This window comes from Macaca nemestrina, chromosome 12, assembly GCF_043159975.1.
Source record: "Macaca nemestrina isolate mMacNem1 chromosome 12, mMacNem.hap1, whole genome shotgun sequence".
NCBI classification, from domain to species: domain Eukaryota; kingdom Metazoa; phylum Chordata; class Mammalia; order Primates; family Cercopithecidae; genus Macaca; species Macaca nemestrina.
The window spans coordinates 29,048,126-29,067,181 of record NC_092136.1 but is presented as its reverse complement, the minus strand read 5'-3'; the positions used below and the strand labels follow the sequence as shown (position 1 = coordinate 29,067,181).

The 19,056-nt window shown below is 45.3% G+C and overlaps 1 protein-coding gene across 15 annotated transcripts in view; it reads left to right on the top strand.

Annotated features, from left to right (window-relative positions):
• Nucleotides 1-19,056, top strand: part of LOC105471570 (proline rich 5 like) — a 175,472-nt gene that overhangs the window by 93,399 nt on the left and 63,017 nt on the right. For 13 of the 15 annotated variants that reach the window (XR_011610677.1, XR_011610676.1, XR_011610675.1 and 10 more), the window contains 2 exons: nucleotides 13,294-13,582; nucleotides 15,620-15,700. Coding sequence is in view for 10 of the 15 variants with exons in the window: in XM_011724118.3 (XP_011722420.1) it covers nucleotides 13,419-13,582; nucleotides 15,620-15,700 (245 nt within the window). In the remaining 5 variants the exon portion in view is untranslated. Of the gene's footprint in view, nucleotides 1-10,130; nucleotides 12,406-13,293; nucleotides 13,583-14,797; nucleotides 15,509-15,619; nucleotides 15,701-19,056 lie in introns of those variants that run through there. The other 2 variants (XM_011724114.3, XM_011724119.3) reach the window with 2 other exon arrangements.

Below are 19,056 nucleotides of genomic sequence, written 5' to 3'. Positions count from 1 at the left end.
TTAGTTGCCAACACTTACAAATCCAGTGATTGCACGTTTCTAAAAATTTGGATTTTTGGCTTTTCCTGGGAAATATCAGATCTGGCAAAACCGGGCTTATATCCGAAGATGGCAAACACCAGATCAGATTGAGTAGTGGCTGCCTCCTTTAGCCAGGGCAGGTGCTGGTAGTAAAGCAAGCTTACTGTCCACACCTGCCTCACTCCCTAAGCTGGCCCAGCCTGGCCCTTTTGGCCTGTTCATGATGCATAGTGCAGAAAAAAGAAAAGAAATTGGTTCTTCCTTTCATCGACTTTTCCTGCCAGTGTTTATTTGCTAGCGCATATGTTCCTGCACAGGGTCACTCCTGTTGTGGAATAAATGCTGAATAAATAAAATTGGTGTCAAATGAATGAACTGTCATTGCTAGAGTCCTGCTTGGGATCAGAAGCTGAATCTTGACTTCCTCCTAACAGCTGGGTGACTTTGAAGAAATCATATGACCTTTATTTGTTGTCTTCCTTTTGTGGAAGGGAGGTTAGGGGAGTCACTATTGCCTTTACACTTATTTATTTGAAGAAGTAAGGCATTTTCATGTTTCTGAATTCAAAAAGTCCAAAAGGGCTTGTAGAGAAAAGGCTTCCCTACTGCGTCCCTGCTACCCAGCTCCTTGCCCTGGGGGGAAACCAGTGTTATCTGTTGCCGGTTTGCCCTTCCAGAGACATTTTACGCACATGCAATGAAAAGGGTAAATGCTCTTTTTTATCTTTTTTTACATAGATGGTAGCATAATGTACGCATGGCTCTGTGTTTAGCCTTTCTTTCATTCAAGTTTGGCTCTTTCTTTTTTTTTCTTTTATTTGAGATGGAGTCTCGCTCTGTCGCCCAGGCTGGAGTGCAGTGGCAAGACCTCAGCTCACTGCAAGCTCCGCCTCCCGGGTTCATGCCATTCTCCTGCCTCAGCCTCCCGAGTAGCTGGGACTACAGGTGCCCGCAACCACGCCTGGCTAATTTTTTGTAGTTTTAGTAGAGACGGGGTTTCACCATGTTAGCCAGGATGGTCTCGATCTCCTGACCTCGTGATCCGCCCGCCTTGGCCTCCCAAAGTGCTGGGATTATAGGTGTGAGCCACCGCGACCGGCCCAAGGTCAGCTCTTTCTTAGAGCTGCTTTGCCTTCCGGTATATGGGACACCATAGTTTACATATGGCCAGTTCCCTGTGGGGGAGCACTTAGGTTATTTCCAGCTCATTGTTGTTATAAACAAGGCTGCAGTAAAACCCATGTTACATAAGCCACTTGAATAAAATTCTTGGAAATAGATTTGTTGGGTCAGAGGGTATGGCCTTTGTCACTTAGATAGATCTTGTCACATTTCCTTCCGCAGCAGTCAAGTCAGAGTGCTCTCCCTCCAACGACGCGTGCGAGTGCCTGTCTCCCCCAACCCCACCACCCATTACCTTGTGAAGCCTAAGAGAGTTTTGCAAAGAACACAATGTTGTTTAAAAATATTAATAATGACTATAGCTTTTTGGGCCTCTACTCACGGCCAGGCCATGATCTAGGTTATCTCAGTTTCATCTTAACAACATGCACTTAAGCATTACAACCATTTGACAGACAAGGACACTGAAAATTCAGAGCCTGTGAGGAACGTATGCAGGTCATCCAGCTAATAAGCTGTAGAGGCTGGATTTGAAGCCAAGTGAGTCAGATTTCAATACCCTGGTGTCTACCCATGGTGAAGCCCCATGTAATTTTTTTTTTTTTTTTCTGGTAGAGTTTTGCTCTTGTCACCCAGGCTGGAGTGCGATGGCGCGATCTTGGCTCACTGCAACTTCCGCCTCCTGGGTTCAAGCAATTTTCCTGCCTCAGCCTCCCGAGTAGCTGGGACTACAGGCACCCGCCACCACGCCTGGCTAATTTTTGTATTTTTAGTAGAGACAGAGTTTCACCATGTTGGCCAGGCTGGTCTTGAACTCCTGAGCTCAGGTGATCCACCCGCCTCGGCCTCCCAAAATGCCCATGTAATTTTAAATGTTGGTGTTCTGAGCCGATACCTACTTAGAGTTGCTGTCTCTTAGCAGTGATGCTTCACATACACCTGGCTCATTTACTCATTCAGAGAACATCTATGGAATTCCTGCTTCACTAAGCCCTGTGCTAAGCCCTGGGGATGTACCTGAGAACACGACAGATAGTGCCCGCCCTTATGGGCCTCACAAAACTGTAACAAATAATTCTGTAGTCATTTATTAAGGCGGATTATGACAAGATGACGAAGGAGGTAGGGAGGGTGCTCTCTGGGGGTAATGGAACCTAATCAGGGGTGAGGAGAAAGGAGGGCCTCTCTGAGCGAGTGATGGTGGGCTATAAAGGGGGTGCAGGTTTGAACCTGGGGAGTAGGGTGGGAAATATTTCACATAGAGGCCACAGCACATGGAAGGATCCTGGGGCGGGGCAGAGCAGGTGCTGGTGGAAGACATGAAGGAAGGCCAATGAGAGGAACTGCAGAGTGGTGAGAAGTGAGGCTGTGAGGATGGAGTTTGTGAATTTATTCTAAGACTTGTGGGGAACATTTGAAGGCATTGCAGCAAAGAGTGACGTAAGCGTGGTGGGCTCTGGACTGTTGGGTTCTAGTCCCAGCATCCTTTCTCATGAGCTGTGTGACCTGAGACCAGTTAAACATTAGACACCTCCATTTGCTTCTCTGTAAGCTGGGGCTGGTAATAGCACCTACCTTCTGGTGGTTGTAAGATCAGACACAGGTACTCCCAAACAGGTGCTTTCATGTAGTTTTGAGTGCCATATGAGGTGTGAAATAGATGAGACATTTTAACCCAGTAAACATGAATATATTTGTTTTCTCCAGATGTGATGCACTCTAATACTTTCTATTCTATTTCACTAAAAGTCAAGACCCTGTAAGTTCATTTTTAAAATGCTGAGATAATACATGGCAAGTGCCCACCTCACAGTTGGCAGTCAGTAAATGGTGCTATCATGATCATCAAGTTTGTCATTAGAAAGACCATTCTGACTGCAATTAGAGAATGGATCAGTTGAGTTTGACCGATCATTATCTAAATCCTGGTGGTGTGGAAGGACATTGGGTCATTCCTGTGTTCATGGGCCAGGGAAGGATTTGCATGCTGGGTTTTCTGACTGCAGAAGCTTCTGAGGGTTATGTGTAAAAGAGGCCATCTCTCTTGTTTCCCTGGGAACTAGTGTCTCCTTGTTTTCCAGGCAGTCACATCAGATGGCATGGCTGTTTTCTTTGACTTCTTTGTTATTTACACTCAGAATGGCTTTTTCCTGGAAGCCTCAGAGTTATTATAAGCCACCTACTTCTTTATTTTAAGTTGTTGAGCCACGATTCTACTTCCCTTTTCAGAGTCAAAGGTTGGAGCCCTAGTGGAATTCATTTGCATTTTCCACTAAGTGCAGCATCTTCCTCTACCCATTGCCCCAGTAGGCAGGGCTTTGCCCCATCTCTATGCCCTGGCCGTGGCAGCTGTGAGGAGAAAGTGAGATGACACATTCTTTTTTCTCCAAGAAACACATCGTGGAAGTTTTTGAAGAAACTCATGTGAGCTGAGTGTTAGCAAGGCCTGTGATACCTCCCAGTAACTCTGTAACTGCCACGGAATTTCCTGGACCCAGGGCCTGGGCTTTCCAGATAACTGAGGTGCCAGCACCAAAACTTTTAAGTTGCTTTTGAAGGGAATTTTTCTTAATGTAACTAGCATTGGTCTTTCAGAAAGGAATATGGATCAAAATTCTAGTTTCTCTAACTCAGAGACATTGGGCGTAGAACATTTCTTCTAATTTTTAATTTTCGTGGGTACTTAGTGTGTGTATTTAGGGGGTACATGAGATATTTTGGTACAGGCATGAAATGCACAATAATCACATGAGGGTAAATGGGGTATCCATCACTTCAAGCATTGTTCCTTTCTTTGTTTACAAACATTCCAATTATACTCTTAGTTATTTTAAAATACAGTTGACTGTAGTCACCCTATTGTGCTATCACATACAAGATCTTGTTCATTTTACCTAACTATATTTTTGTACCCATTTAACATCCCCCCTTCCTCCCACCACAAATACCCCTTCTCAGTCTCTAGTAACCATCATTTTCGTGTCTCCGTGAGTTCAATCATTTTAGATTTTAGCTACCACAAATAAATGAGAACATGTGAAGTTTGTCATTCTGTGCCTGGCTTATTTCACTGAACATAATGATATCTAGTTCTACCCATGTTGTTGCAAATGACAGGATCTCATTCTTTTTTATGGATGAAGAGTACTGCATTATGTATATGTACCACATTTTCTTTAGTCTGTTGATGGACACTTAGATTGCATACAGGTCTTGGCTATTTTGAATAGTGCTGCAATAAACATGGGAGTACAGATACCTCCTTTATATTCTGATTTCCTTTCTTTTGGGTATATACTCAGCAGTGAGATTGCTGAATCATATGGTAGCTCTATTTTTTGGTTTTTGAGGAACCTCCAAACTGTTCTCTATAGTGGTTGCACTAATTTACATTCCCACCAACAGTATATGAAGGTTCCATTTTCTTCACATCCTCACCAGCATTTGCTATTGCCTGTCTTCTGCATAAAAGCCATTTTAATTGGGGTGAGATGATATCTCATTGTAGTTTTGATTTGCATTTATCTGATGATCAATGATATATTAGTCCATTTTCACACTGCTGTAAAGAACTATCTGAGACTGGGTAACTTATAACAAAAAGAGTTTTAATTGGCTCACAGTTCTGCATGGCTAGGGAGGCCTCAGGAAACTTACAATCATGGGGGAAGGCAAAGGGGAAGCATAGTGGCAGGAGAGAGAGAGAGCAAGAGGGGAACTGCCACACACTTTAAAACCATCAGATCTCATGAGTACTCATTCACTTTCATGAGAATAGCATGGAGGAAACTGCCCCCATGATCCAATCACCTCCCACCAGGTCCCTCGTCCCTCTCTGATATGTGGAGATTATAATTCAACATGAGATTTGGGTGGGGACACAGAGCCAAACCACATCAAATGATGTTGCACATCTTTTCATACACCTGTTTGCCATTTGTAGGTCTTCTTTTGAGAAATGTCTATTCAGGTATTTTGCCCATTTTAAAATCAGATTATTATATTTGTTTCCTATAGAGTTGTTTGAGCTTCTTATATGTTCTGGTTATTAATCCCTTGTCAGAAGGATAGTTTGCAAATATTTTCTCCCATTCTGTGGGTTGTCTCTTCACTTTGTGGATTTGTATCTTTTGCTGGGCAGAAGCTTTTTAAATCAATGTGATCTCATTTGTTCATTTTTGCTTTGGTTTCCTGTGCTTGTGGGGTATTACTCAAGAAATCTTTGCCCAGTCCAATGTCCTGGAGAGTTTCCCTAATGCTTTCTTTTAGCAGTTTCATAGTATAAAGTCTTAGGTTTAAGTCTTTAACCCATTTTGATTTGATTTTTATATATAAGATAGGGGTCTAGTTTCATTCTTCTGCATATGAATATCCAGTTTTCCCAGCACCATTTATTAAAGAGACTGTTGTTTCCTCAGTGTATGTTCTTGGCACCTTTGTCAAAAATGAGTTTACTATAAATGTGTGGATTTGTTTCTGGGTTCTCTATTCTGCTCCATTAATCCGTGTGTCTGTTTTTTATGCCAGTACCATGCTGTTTTGGTTACTACAGCTCTGTAGTATAATTTGAAGTCAGGTAGTGTGATTCCTCCAGTTTTGTTCTTTTTGCTCTGGAAGATTTTGGCAATTCTGGGTCTTTCTTGGTTTAATATAAATTTTAGGATTTTTTTTTTTCTATTTCTGTGAAGAATGTCATTAGTATTTTGATTGGGATTGCATTCAATCTGTAGACTGCTTTAGATAGTATGGACATTTTAATACTATTGATTCTTTCAATCAGTGAACATGGAATGTCTTTCCATTTTTGTGTGTGTGTCCTAGAAGAGGCAATTTGGACATAAAGAGAAACATCAAGGGCATGAGTGCACAGAGGAAAGACCATGTGAGGGCATGGCTACAAGGCAGCCATCTGTAAACCAAGGAGAGAGACCTCAAAGGAAATCAACCCTGCTGACACCTTGATCATGGACTTCTAGCCTCTAGAACTGCAAGAAAACAAATTTCTGTTGTGTAAGCCATGCAGGCTGCTGTATTTTGTAATAGCAGTTTGAACAGGCTAATACAGGGGTCACAGTAATGGAGGCAATACAATAAACCATAGGTAGCATTTATCAAGCACTTGCTATGTTCAAGGAGCATTCTAAGTCCTACTTGAGTCATCTCATCCAATATCTTGCAAATCCTAAATCACCTGCTCAGTGCTCCACAGGAAGTGGTGACACCAGCCTGTCTCGGGTGACTTTTCTCCCAGCCTCCACTGCACCTGTGTGTAGCACCTGTACAGTTCCAGGAACCATGCAAAGTATTTCATAGACAATCTTTCTGGTCACCACAACTCTCCAAGGTAACTCTTCCTTTTCCCACTTTTGAGATGTAGAAACTGCAGCTCAGAGGTATCCAAGGTCATACTGTGAGTGTATTGGTTTTTTGTGGCTGCTATAATAAATGACCACAGCTTTCATGGCTTCAAACAACAGAAATATATTCTTTCATGGTTCTTGAGGCCATAAGTGCAGAATTAAAGTGGGTCAGGGCTGTACTCCCTGTAGGGGGGAATCTGCTTCTTTTCTCTTTCAGCTCCTGGTGACTGCATTACTCCAGTCTCTGCCTCTGTCTCCACATCACCTTCTTCTTTATGTGTGTCTGTGTCTTCTCCTCTTCTGTCCCTAGTACCTTCTGCATCCCCTTTATAAGGACACATGTGATTGTGTTTATGGTCCACCTGGATAATCCAGGACCAGCTTCTCTTCTCAAAATTCTTATCTGAATCGCATCTTTTGCCATATAAGATAATATCCACAAGTTTTGGTGACAAGTGACTGTATCTTTGTAGGGGGTCGGGAGATGTTTTTCTGCCTACCACAGTGAGCGAATGGCAAAGTGACCACTGATTCTAGGGTTTATCTGCCCCCAAAGCTCTTGAGTGATACACACTTGTGGCTGTACATCCTTCAGAGCTATAAGCATTATACTTCTCAACATCTTTTCTGCAATGCTATTTCTAGGCTCTGGTAGGGGTGGGTATTAGAGTCATAGCAAGACTTTCTGGGCCCTTTGATTCAGAAGTTCCACTGCTGAGAAGGCACCTTACAAACGTGGTCATGTCATCCCTAAGACCCACAGATACGCTCATTCTTTACAGTAACAAAAAAAGGGGAAACTCCCTAAATATCTACCCATAGGGGACTAGTTAAATAAAACGTAATACCTCCTAAATGGAATAGTCAAGCTACCATTAAACATAATAAAGTAGATCAATATGTAGTGATATGGGAAGATGGCCATGACGTGTTATTAAAAGGAAAGAAAAACATTACTCATTCTTATTAGCATATTAACAAGAATGTGTGTGTACACATGTGTACAGCTATTAAAAATTCAATGCAATTAAAATTCAGTTCCTCACTTGCACTAGCCACATTTCAAGTTCTCAATGGCCATATATGGCTAGTGGCTACCATATTGGGCAGCACAAATACAGAACATTTGTGTCATCTCGAAGTTCTACAGGATAGCGCTGCTTTATACTAAGTGGCTAGAAAGAGGCCTTTCACTATGTATGTTATAGAGTTATGTGATTCTTATGTTTTTTGTAATATATGACCAAGTATGCTATTATCAGAAATATAGGGGCACATAGAGTTTCCAAGGTAACATTCTATTTCTTAAGTAGGTACTAGTTTATTATCATTATTTATTTATTCATTTTTTTTTAAAAATAGAAGCAGGGTTTTGCTCTGTTGCCTAGGGTGGAGTGCAGTGACAAGATCACAGCTCACTGTAACCTCGAACTCCTGGGCTCAAGCGATTAGCCTGCTGAGTAGCTAAGAATACGGGCAAACACTACCATCGCTGAACAATTCATTTTTATTTTTATTTTTTGTACAGACAGGATCTCACTACATTGCCCAGGCTGGTCTCACCCTCCTGGGCTCAAGCAATCCTCCTGCCTCAGCCTCCCGAAGTGCTGGGATTATAGGCGTGGGCCACTATGCCTGGTCTACTATTATTATTTAAAATATATGTTTGTGTGTGTATAAACTCTTAAAGCATGTTTCATAATGAAAATATTTTGAAATATATAGGAAAAAAGATAAAAGGAATCTCCTGGCAGGCTCAACAGTGAGCCAGGTGTGAGGCTGGGAGGCTCCCGGCCGGGGCTGAGTCCCTGACCTGACAGCTATCCAGCCTTGGCCGAGTCAGGCACCTGCTCAGGCCTCAGTTTTCTAATTTGTGACAGACTGTCTGCTCCATCTGCCTTACAGGATTGAGGTAAGACTTAGAAGCACAACTGTGGGTGGAAAAACACTTTCAAACTGAGGAACTTGCTACAGAGAGGTGTAGGATCAGTAAATAACGTCATGAGTTATCAAAGGGCTAAGGAGGCAAGCCTGGGTGTACTGTGATGGGGATGGGGGCTCAGAGGACTTGTCTGCTCCTCAGTGGAGTATTTCCAGATGCCACTGGGTTACCAGAAGCAGAGGGAGCTGCTGTTGTATCCCTACTTCTGTCACAGCTTGGCAGTTTAGGAATAACTGCAACAACATGATTTTATTTATTGAACGAGCTCTTAGGTAGCACTTATTTGCCAGGTACAGTTCTAAGCGCTTGACAAATATTTACTCACTTAATCCTCCTCCAACCCTCAGGCAGTCACTCAGGGTCATTTCATGTGGGAGGAATTTGAGACTCAGAGAGGTCGAGTAACTTGATCAAGGTTACACAGCTAGTAGGGAGTGGGTGTCTAAGGCAGCTGTGCTTTCTCCTTCATCCTTTCTCACCACTCCTCTTGCCCCATCAAGTATGGTCATAGAGTTCCTTATGCCAGTTTATTTATCTCAGGGGCATGAAATTGAACTTTTGATATGAAATTTGGTTCCTAACTTAGTGGCTTCAATTCTGGTTTTCTGACTGAGTTTGGTAGCATGGAAAAGTGGGAGTGGGCTAGGGAATGAGGCACCAGTCAATGATCTGTCACTCACTAGCTGTGTGACTTTGGGTAGGTTACTTAACTTCTCTGATGTTCAAGTGTTTTGTTTTGTTTTGTTTTGTTCTTTTCTGAGATGGAGTCTTGCTCTGTCGCCCAGGCTGGAGTGCAGTGGCACGATCTCGGCTCACTGCAACCTCTGCCTCCTGGGTTCAAGCTATTCTCCTGCCTCAGCCTCCTGAGTAGCTAGGATTATAGGTGCACCACCACACCGGCTAATGTTTGTATTTTTAATCGAGACGGGGTTTCATCATGTTGGTCAGGCTGATTTCCAAACTCCTGACCTTGTGATCTGCCCACTTTGGCCTCCCAAAGTGCTGGGATTACAGGCATGAGCCACTGTGCCCAGCTCAAGTGGTATTTTGTGAGGGTTGAGGAAGTTTATGTATTGAGACAATGCTTGGCTTCATGGCAGCCAGGCAGCCGATGCCTTTTTTGTTTTTTTTTTTTCTCTTCCGAGAGAGATTGAAGCCTCGCTCTGTCGCCCCGGTTGGAGTGCAGTGGTGCGATCTTGGCTGACTGCAACCTCCGCCTCTCAGGTTCAAGCTATTCTCCTGCCTCAGCCTCCTGAGCAGCTGGGACTACAGGCACACACCACCATGCCCAGCTAATTTTTGTACCTTTAGTAGAGACAGGGTTTTGCCATATTGGCCAGGCTGGTCTCGAACTCCTGACCTCAGGTGATCCGCCTGCCTTGGCCTCTTAAAGTGCTGGGATTACAGATGAGAGCGACTGTGCCCGGCCTAGCCAATGTCTTCTTAATTCTTATATCTTCCTTCATCTCTTTTCTTCTCTCCCCTCCCCTCCCCTCCCCTCCCCTCTCCTCTCCCTTCCTCTCCTCTCCTCTCCTGTCCTCTCCTCTCCCGTCCCTTCCTCTCCTCTCCTCTCCCGTCCCTTCCTCTCCTCTCCTCTCCTCTCCTCTCCTCTCCTCTCCTCTCCTCTCCCATCCCTTCCCTTCCCCTCCCCTCTCCTCCCCTTTCTTTTCTTTTTTGATGAGTTTTGCTCTTGTTGTCCAGGCTGGAGTGCAATGGCACGATCTCGGATCACTGCAATCTCCGCCTCCCAGGTTCAAGCAATTCTCCTGCCTCAGCTCCTTGAGTCGCTGGGATTATAGGCATGCTCCCCCATGTCCCGCTCATTTTGTATTTTTAGTAGAGATAGGGTTTCTCCATGTTGGTCAGGCTGGTCTCGAACTCCCGACCTCAGGTGATCCACCCACCTCAGCCTCCCAAAGTGCTGGGATTACAGGCTAAGCAGTGAGCTTAGTCTTGAGGATGCAGAGGTGAATGAAGCCCTATGCCTGTCTTCAAGGAGTTTGCAGGTTGGCCTAGGTGGGAGCTGGGAAACATGCTCAAACAGGTGTCGGGGAACAACTCTCACAGTCCTAGCTCTCCTCCTGCCTCGAGTACCTTGGACGAGTTTCTTTGTTTCTTTGCTATACCTTTGTCATCTGTGAATGGGACCTGGACTGGCCCCACTCCGAGGGCCTGTCTATTCTGTCATTTTCTGACTTGTCAGACTTAGGTCAGGACAGGCCTGCGCCGGTGGGGCCAGCGCTGTAGCAGGTGAACCCAGGGTGTATCGTTTCCCTTTAGGGCACTCTTGTCAATGCTCCCTCCTCCTTCCTCCCTGTGCTGCTCTGGGGAGGTCTCTTGGCTCTGCCCAGAAGTAGGAATGGTGGAGACAAAGACAGCTTCACATTCTCTTCAACTGTCAGCATTGAGAGTGGTGGATTCGGGAGGAGAAAAATGAGTCAGTGGCAACTCGTTGTGTGTGACTCTGCAGTTTATGAGTCCGCGGGAGCCACAGTCGTAGGCTGAAAGTGACCCTTATTTAAGAGGGGCTGAGTGTGTGGATGGAGCTGCCCTGGCGCTTTGCTGGACTAGGTGGCCTGGGGACACTAACTGAGAAGTGGATGGGTACAGGAGCCAGCCTGCAATCCTCAGTGTCTTACAGTTTCCTGGAGAAGTGGGTGTTTCGGCAGGAAGGTGGTGGGTAAACACCTGGAACGATCCATTCTGCTCACTTTTCTACTTCCCTGTACCAGTGCCATGGAATGAGAGGCAGCTCCATTAACTCGTTTAAGATCCTCATAAAGGGAGTTAATATCCTGTAATTACACAGGTGAATTGCAGTTAGCAGGCCCATTTGAAGAAGGGCAGCGAAATGGATCCTGTCTTTGTAGTGTGACCTTTACTGGGCGAGTTAAATCCCAAAGCTAGCCAGTTTAAGGATACGGAAGGACCTTCTGTGGCTTGCTTTCTTCATCATCTCATTTGTTGGTTTATATAGATCTTTCCAAGTGGCAGTGGCATTTATGAAGCTGCTGAGGCCTTCTGAAACTTGACAGGCCTGTTATGCTTCTTTTGTTAATAAAGTTTAACGAAACTGTTGAACTCATTCTGAGCAGGGGGTGAAGGGGCAAAGACTGTACAGAAAAACAGGACATAAGTCTGCTTTTTCCTTAAAAGAAAAAAGTTAAGAGACAGGACAAGTCATTTCTTTTCTGCCTCTTCGTATCACAAGTTCCTTGTTGCGATGCCTGTTGCCTGCAGACAGCTGCTAACACCTCCCGTGCCCTCTCGATGGCTTGCCTCCGTGCCCATCTGAGTGGCCTAACTCACTCTTCTGACCACAACAGCATGTTTGATTTGGAGTTGAGACTTCGGTTCCCCCTTCTTCGAATGCTAACCAGCTGGGGTTGCAAAAACCTTCTCCCCTGGCAACCTGAAGGTTGACTTAAGGCTAGAATATCTTTTTCTTGCATCATTAGTTTTTGGGACATAGCAGACTTAGCTGGTGAGAGAGATGTCAGTGAACATACTTCTGGGCTAAACCTACTAAACCCCTAAGTAAAAAGTGACTATGAGATTCGTGGTGTTTCCTTTTGTCCTTCACTCTGCTGAACTCTAATACTCACCTTTTAAGTCATTCATTTAGACTTTAGAGTCACTAAAGAATAAGAGACTGAAATTACAGGTCCAAAGGTGTCGAGGAAAGAAAGAAATTCATCCGAATGGAAATAGCCAGTCCTTGAGGCCCATGGCTGTGCCAGTCTGCCGGCCATGTCACGTGATCTCATTTCGTCTCTCCAGTCCTGGAAAGTGGGCATTAGTAACAGCTGAGGACTTTAGACTCAGTGTGTCCAAAGTCACACAACTTGGGAGTGGCCAAGTTAAGACTCAAACCTGAAGCCACTGCCTTTAACTGTGAAGCCGCGAAGTCTCCCAGCGACTGCTACAAGGGGACAGTGTCGTTGAACCCAACCCTGCAGGGTGAGTTGGGTTTAAATAAGCAGAGGGAAAAAGGAAGAGAATTCTGGGTAAGAGGAGCAGTTGGTATGAGCAAAAGTGTGGTGGAAGGATCAGGCATGACATAGAAGAGTGCCTGCCGGTTGTGAGCTCCATGGGGCAGGGCACCATGGCCTCTGGAGCCATCTTATAGCTCCCAGTGCCTGAGTGCCTGTGCATAGTAGCTGCTCAATAAATATTAATTGCATGAGTGAATACTTGAAAAGATAGTTATCTTCTCCATAGACTGAGTACCCTTAGGGCAGGGATTTGGTCTTAGAAATCTTTGGATGTTCTGCAACTCACAGTGGTTAATAAATAGCAAACATTCAGTGAGTGTGTCCTGTTGAAATGAGTGAAGGAATAGCAGGTAAGGGAAGGTGAGATGCGCCTGAGTGAAGAGACACTGATACTTTGAGAAAAACTGAGCAATACATTCAGACTGGCATGGTAAGGGTGTATCATGGAAGGTCATCAATGCCAGGATGAGGAGCTCTTGTGTCCTCCTTGAGACATTTTAAAAAAATCTATCTCTTACTGCACAACATCATGGGCCACAGAAACCCAGGCAGTGCCCAAACTGATGGGTGCATATTAGAACCAGAGTCTAGCACAGCTTAGAAATCATTTTTCTGCAGGACTGGCCTTAGCCTGGCCCCATTGTCACTGTCTTCCCACTTGAGGGTGACCACACTGTTACAACGAAAAAGAGATCTGTACCAACTTGTGAATGGGAACCTGCAAGGGAATAGATGCTATTTCTGGGTACCACAGTTGTTTTGGGGGTAGTTAGGCTGGAAAGTCCCAGCCAACTTCCTCTAAGAGGTGTTCTCAGGCCAGGAGTTCTCAATAAAAGCTGCCCTGTCTTTTCAGGTGTTGGCTACGTTTGTGGTTTTAAGAAAGCCTGAGCACCTGAAGGCAGCCCTTGGAAAAGCCCTTTCCGAGGGCATTCAGAACCTCCTGCTCCTAGAGGTGAAGCTGAACTGTCACCAGGACTTATGACCCGTGGCTTCGCTCCCATTCTGCCCGGCGAGTTCCACAAGATGGGCTCCTTCCGCAGGCCTAGACCGCGCTTCATGAGCTCCCCTGTGCTCAGCGACCTTCCCCGATTCCAAGCGACTCGGCAGGCTCTGCAGCTGAGCTCCAGCTCAGCCTGGAACAGGTGAAGGAGGCCGCAGGATGTGGGGTGGAGGGCTGCCAAGGGCCATGGCAGGGAGGGAGGCATCCAGGGGCTGACTGAGCTTCTGCTGATTCTGGGAAGGTCGTGATGATGGGGGTAAATGATGACGAGAGCAAATTTTCTTTTTTTTTTTCCTTTTTTTAGAGACAGGGTCTCACTCTGACACCCAGGCTGGAGTGCAGTGGTGCAATTATAGTTCACTGCAGCCTCAAACTTCTGGGCTCGAGCGATCCTCCTGCCTCAGCTTCCCGAGTAACTGGGACAACAGGCACATGCCATCACACCGAGCTAATTAAAAAAAATTTTTTTTTTAAGGGCTGGGGTCTCACTATACTGCCCAGGCTGCCCTTGAACTCCTGGCCTCAAGGGATCACTCCCACCTCAGCCTTCCAAAGCGCTGGGATTATAGGTGTGAGCTACCACACCTGGCCAAGAGAGGAAGGTTTTTTTACATCCAGTGTGTCTGTTAGCTTTCTTTGTTTCAGTGGCCAGAAAATAGACCGCTGAGAGCCTCTGGCCTGTCAGAGTCAGTTTACCAGACTGGGACAGTTGTACTGGAATTACAGTCACTAGTCATGCTCATTAGTTACACCTGAAACTGTCAGCATATCCGAGAGTGGGCTTCTATAAGTAACCTTAAGTAACCTACTTCCCACTTCCTACTTGGGAAGATAAAACATGTCTGTGAAAAATTAAATGAGTGGCATAAACCAAAGATTATGAAGACCTGTGAGCCACAGGTGCTTAGAAGAGGAGGCACAGAGTTTTGTCAGGTGTCTAGCCAACCTTTTGTGCACCAAGAATTGAGCAGACTGAATCAGCACTATGTCTTATATGCTTGTGGGCTACTGTTTTTCAAATCTTTATAGATACTGTTTGGAGAAATTAAATGCATCATTATTTTGAAGCATGACTGAATTCTTTATAGTTTGGTTCATTATGGATCTTTTCTCTTTTCTTTTTTTTTGTTTTTTCTTTTCTTGAGACAGTCTTGCTCTGTCACCCAGGCTGGAGTGCAGTGGTGTGATCTTGGCTCACTGCAACCTCTGCCTCCCAGGTTCAAGCGATTCTCCTGCCTCAGCCTCCTGAGTAGCTGGCTTTACAGGTGCACGCCACCACACCTGACTGATCTTGTATTTTTAGTAGAGACGGGGTTTCACCATGTTGGCTAGGCTGGTCTCGAACTCCTGACCTCAAGTGATCCGCCTGCCTCTGCCTCCCAAAGTGCTGGGATTACAGGCGTAAGCCACCGTGCCCAACCCATTATGGATATTTTCAATGAATGGACACAGAAAGCACGACTCTGATGATAGGGATGGAGAGAGGGGGTTCCAAAATGTTTTGGTGTTAAATGGATCCCTGTTCTTTAAAGAAAAGGCCAGGGCCCTTAATACAGACAAGATTGTAAGCAGCTCCTTTGCTGAAACACTGGGCTGTCGTCCTAGAGGCTGTGGAGTAAGCCCTGATACGGCCTCTCAAGGGACTGACTCTGCTGCGGGTACACCTTACAGGAGTGGAAATATGAGGGGCCTGTAAGGCTGGCCTGCGGGAAATTCTTCCAAGGAAAGTGCTGTTAAAAAGGAAAGGAATTACTGGTTCATGTTAGTTCAAGGCCACCAAGCTTCCCTGTGAAGACAGTGGCTATGAAAGAACCCCAGGCATGGGTCAGCTTCTGCTTGCAGGAAATGCCATTTGGAATCTCACAGGCCCATGCAGTTTCCTGCAGTCAGATCCCACTGCCTGCGCTTGACTGTGGCTGCACCAGCAGGGCCGCCAGCGAGGTGAGGGAGGAAGACCTGCAGGCTTGCAAGAAAGCGGGGGCTGCTTTTGAGTCCTTTCGGCTTCCGTCTTCCTTTCTCTCCAAGGACACTGAGGAGGAAATGGAGGATGGATGGAGAGTGTGACCAGGTTTGTGCTATGAGCTTCCTGGTCACTCCACCCACCTTCAGCCCTGAGCTGCTATTGAAATGGCCCAAGAAGAGAGATTCTCTAACGGGGGGTTATTCTCTTTTCCTGTAGCGTTCAGACTGCTGTGATCAACGTTTTCAAAGGGGGCGGCTTGCAAAGCAACGAACTCTATGCTCTGAACGAAAACATCAGGTATGTGGCAGGCCAGACTTGGTGCCATTTTCCTGTATAAGCCTGAGCAGGGGCAGAGGGGCTACCCCCTTAGGAGCCTTAAGGGTTTTTTTTTTTTTTTTTTCTTCCCCTGCTTGGCTCTTATTGCTTCTTCTGTCAGCTACGCTGCTTTCGTGGCTGTTGCGTTCTGAGACCTGTATCTGTCTAGACTTCTGATCCAGAGAGAATCATTTGTTCAGTATGTAGTGTGTTTTGTGGGGGAAGGGGTAGAGGGTTGATAGATGGCAGGTGTCATTTATTCTGCAAGCATTTATTGTGCCCCTCCTAACCATTAGGCACCATAATAGGCAATTCAGCTTGGTTGTTGGAACCAGACTGCTTGGGGCTTTATCGCTGTTCTTCCTTTTACTAAGTGTCTTACCAGCAAACATTTCAGTGCGTCTCTGTTGGCCAGGCACTGGAGAGACAACAAGGACCAAAGACAGACATGGACCCTGCCCTCCTGGAATTTATATTCATTGGGAAGGGAATCATGAGTCAACTAGCCACACATGTGAAATGTAACAACGCAACTAAGACAGCTACTCCAACACAGCTGATGTGATGAAAGCATATGTTAGAATGATTGATTTTTGTCAAGGAGGCCAGGAAGGGTGGATGTGATGCTGCTGCTGTGATCTGAAACATCCACGGATATTACCTAGGTGAAGAGGCCTCCAGTTGGTAGAAACTGCGCATGCAAAGTTCCTGTGGTTGCAGTGAGCAAGGAACCAAAAGGCGGCCCATCCACGTGCGTAGAGCACCTAAAGTTGGGTAGTTGTGCAGTTAGGTCTGTGTTTTGGTGAAATGAGAGCAGCAAGTCAGGCAGGGCTCAGAGCACCAGGATCTTCTAGGGATAGAAGATTGATCCATCAGGTCTTTTTTTTTTTTTTTTCTTTTGAAATGGGGTCTTGCTCTGTTGCCCAGGCTGGAGTGCAGTGGCGCCATCTTGGCTTACTGCAGCCCCCGCCTCCTGGGATCAAGCAGTTCTCTGCCTCAGCCTCCGGAGCTGGGATCACAGGCGCCTGCAACCATGCCCGGCTCATTTTAGTATTTTTAGTAGAGATGAGGTTTCACCATCTTGGCCAGGCTGGTCTTGAACTGCTGACCTCGTGATCCACCCACCTTGGCCTTCCAAAGTGCTGGGATTACAGGCATGAGCCACGGCGCCTGGCCTCCATCAGGTCTTTTCAGGCCCTGGCATTCATTTGTTTCTGGATATGTTAAGTGCAGAACTTCAAGGCTAAAGACCCAACCCTGGAGTGGGCAGAACAATAAACAAGTCCATTGTTCTGGTCCTGTTTACAGTTAGTTAAGGCCTGCCTTAAGGTCAATGGGGTGTTTTAAGAGCTCTACTTTCATTAAAGTCTTTAGAATTGTATTAAATTTCCATCCATGTTCTTGAATTTCACATCTTATATAAATATGGAAAAAGACAAAAGATATCTAGCCCAAGGCCTCATTTTACAAAGGAGGAAACTGAGGCCCCAAGAAGTTGAGTGACAGGGGCAAATCTGGGTCAGCCAACCCCCACATTGCCAAACTTCATTTTTCTCCAAGGACTAAAATTCTGGCCTTTCCATGAGGTTCTTTAGTTCACAATACAAGTATAAATAAATAAAACAGTGACTCAGGAATGTGCTAATTGTTCTTCACTTTGGGAGGCTGATCCTGAAATTGTACTTAAAAGCTCTGTTTGTGGACAGCTGGGATAAGTACAGGCCAAGCCAGATTTCACTAGCCCAGGTAGCCCAGGGGCTGCTAACTCAAAAGACTTCAGGTACCAAGCAGGTCTTCTGAATGGGTGAAGCTGGTGTGGGTGCCGGGCGGTGAGATCTTGTCCTCTGTCGAAAGAGGATTACCCTGGCAGAACACAGGCCCTGTGATACATCTCTTATTTTTCCAGAAGAACTGGAAATTGAGATGTTTATGTGAAATTTTCTGACTTTTAAATGTTGGTAAATCCAAATTTCCCCAAACATTGGTGCAGGCCAAACAAAACACATCTGTGGACTGAATATGGCCAAGAAGCTGCCCTTTTATGATACTAGTCGTTGCATGCATTGGGGAGGTATTGCTGCTTCGGGGTGTTGAGTCCTCAAAAAATGCTAGGTACCTTCCTCCTACATCAAAACATTCAACTCTCCCCACAGCCCTTTGTTATGAGTAGTTGATAAATGAGAAAATCATGTATTAGAGAAATAAAATAACTTGTCCAAAGTCACACAGCAATGAGCAGTGGCATAACGATTTGAACTCCTTTCTGACTTAGATACTTCTAGTAGTCTGCTGGGGCTGCCATAACAAATACATAGACTGGATGACTTAAAAAACAAAAATGTATTTCTTGATGTTCTGGAGGCTGGGAAGTCCAAGATCAAGGTGATGGTCATTTCCATTCCTGGTGATGGCCCTCTTCCTGGCTTGCAGATGTGTACTTTGTGTACACATGACCTCTTTTGCATTCGATGGGGAGAGCTCACTCTCTGATGTCCCTTATAAGGACACTAGTCATGTGAGCCCTACTCTCATGACCTCATGTAACCCCAAGTATCTCTCAAAGGCCCATCTCCAAATCCCATCAAATTGGGGGTTAAGGCTTTGACATATAAATTTTGGGGGGATGCATAGCAACACCTTTGTTCTTTGGGCAATATTGTAGTGTCAGAAAGAGAGGTCTTATGCTGGCAGAGGGATTAAGCTGATCTTTTTTTCTGCCATCGTTCCTTTCCTGAGGTCTCTGTGAGCCCATCTCTTATCATATTCTGTGACTAACACCCATCCTGAGGAGCATGACACTCCCCCAGCCCTCCTTTTCAGCGTTGGAGTTAGGGCTACTAGATGTCCTCTGTGTCTTGAGTGATTTTTCAGACTAGTGGGAACTACATATGGTTGAGGTTTGAAACTATTTGCCCAGATATAAATTGAGCCCAGAGTAAGCCAAAGCTTAAAAAAAAAAAAAAAAAATCAGAGCTTTCTTCCCCATTTTTCTGTACCTGGTATTCTAGCCACACTATATTAGAGAAGGCCTGAGGATGGAGATAGGCTTTCACATCAGAGACGCAGATTATAACTGAGGATGTGAAGTATCTCCCAGGGACTGAATGTGACCTGGATGTCCCAAGTTGAATAAAGCCAGCCCTCCCACATCAGCAAGTGCCTGTGTGGAGGTAAACACAGCTGCCTTTATTCCAGCATCTTAAACACTGAAATAGGCTGCTCTCTGTTTACATTCAAGTAGACACTTGGGTTTTGATTTTCCTTTCGGAAGACTTGTTTGCAGAATAGATCTATCAACTCAACATGATTGAGGCAGGACTGGTGGAGAGGGTGGGGCA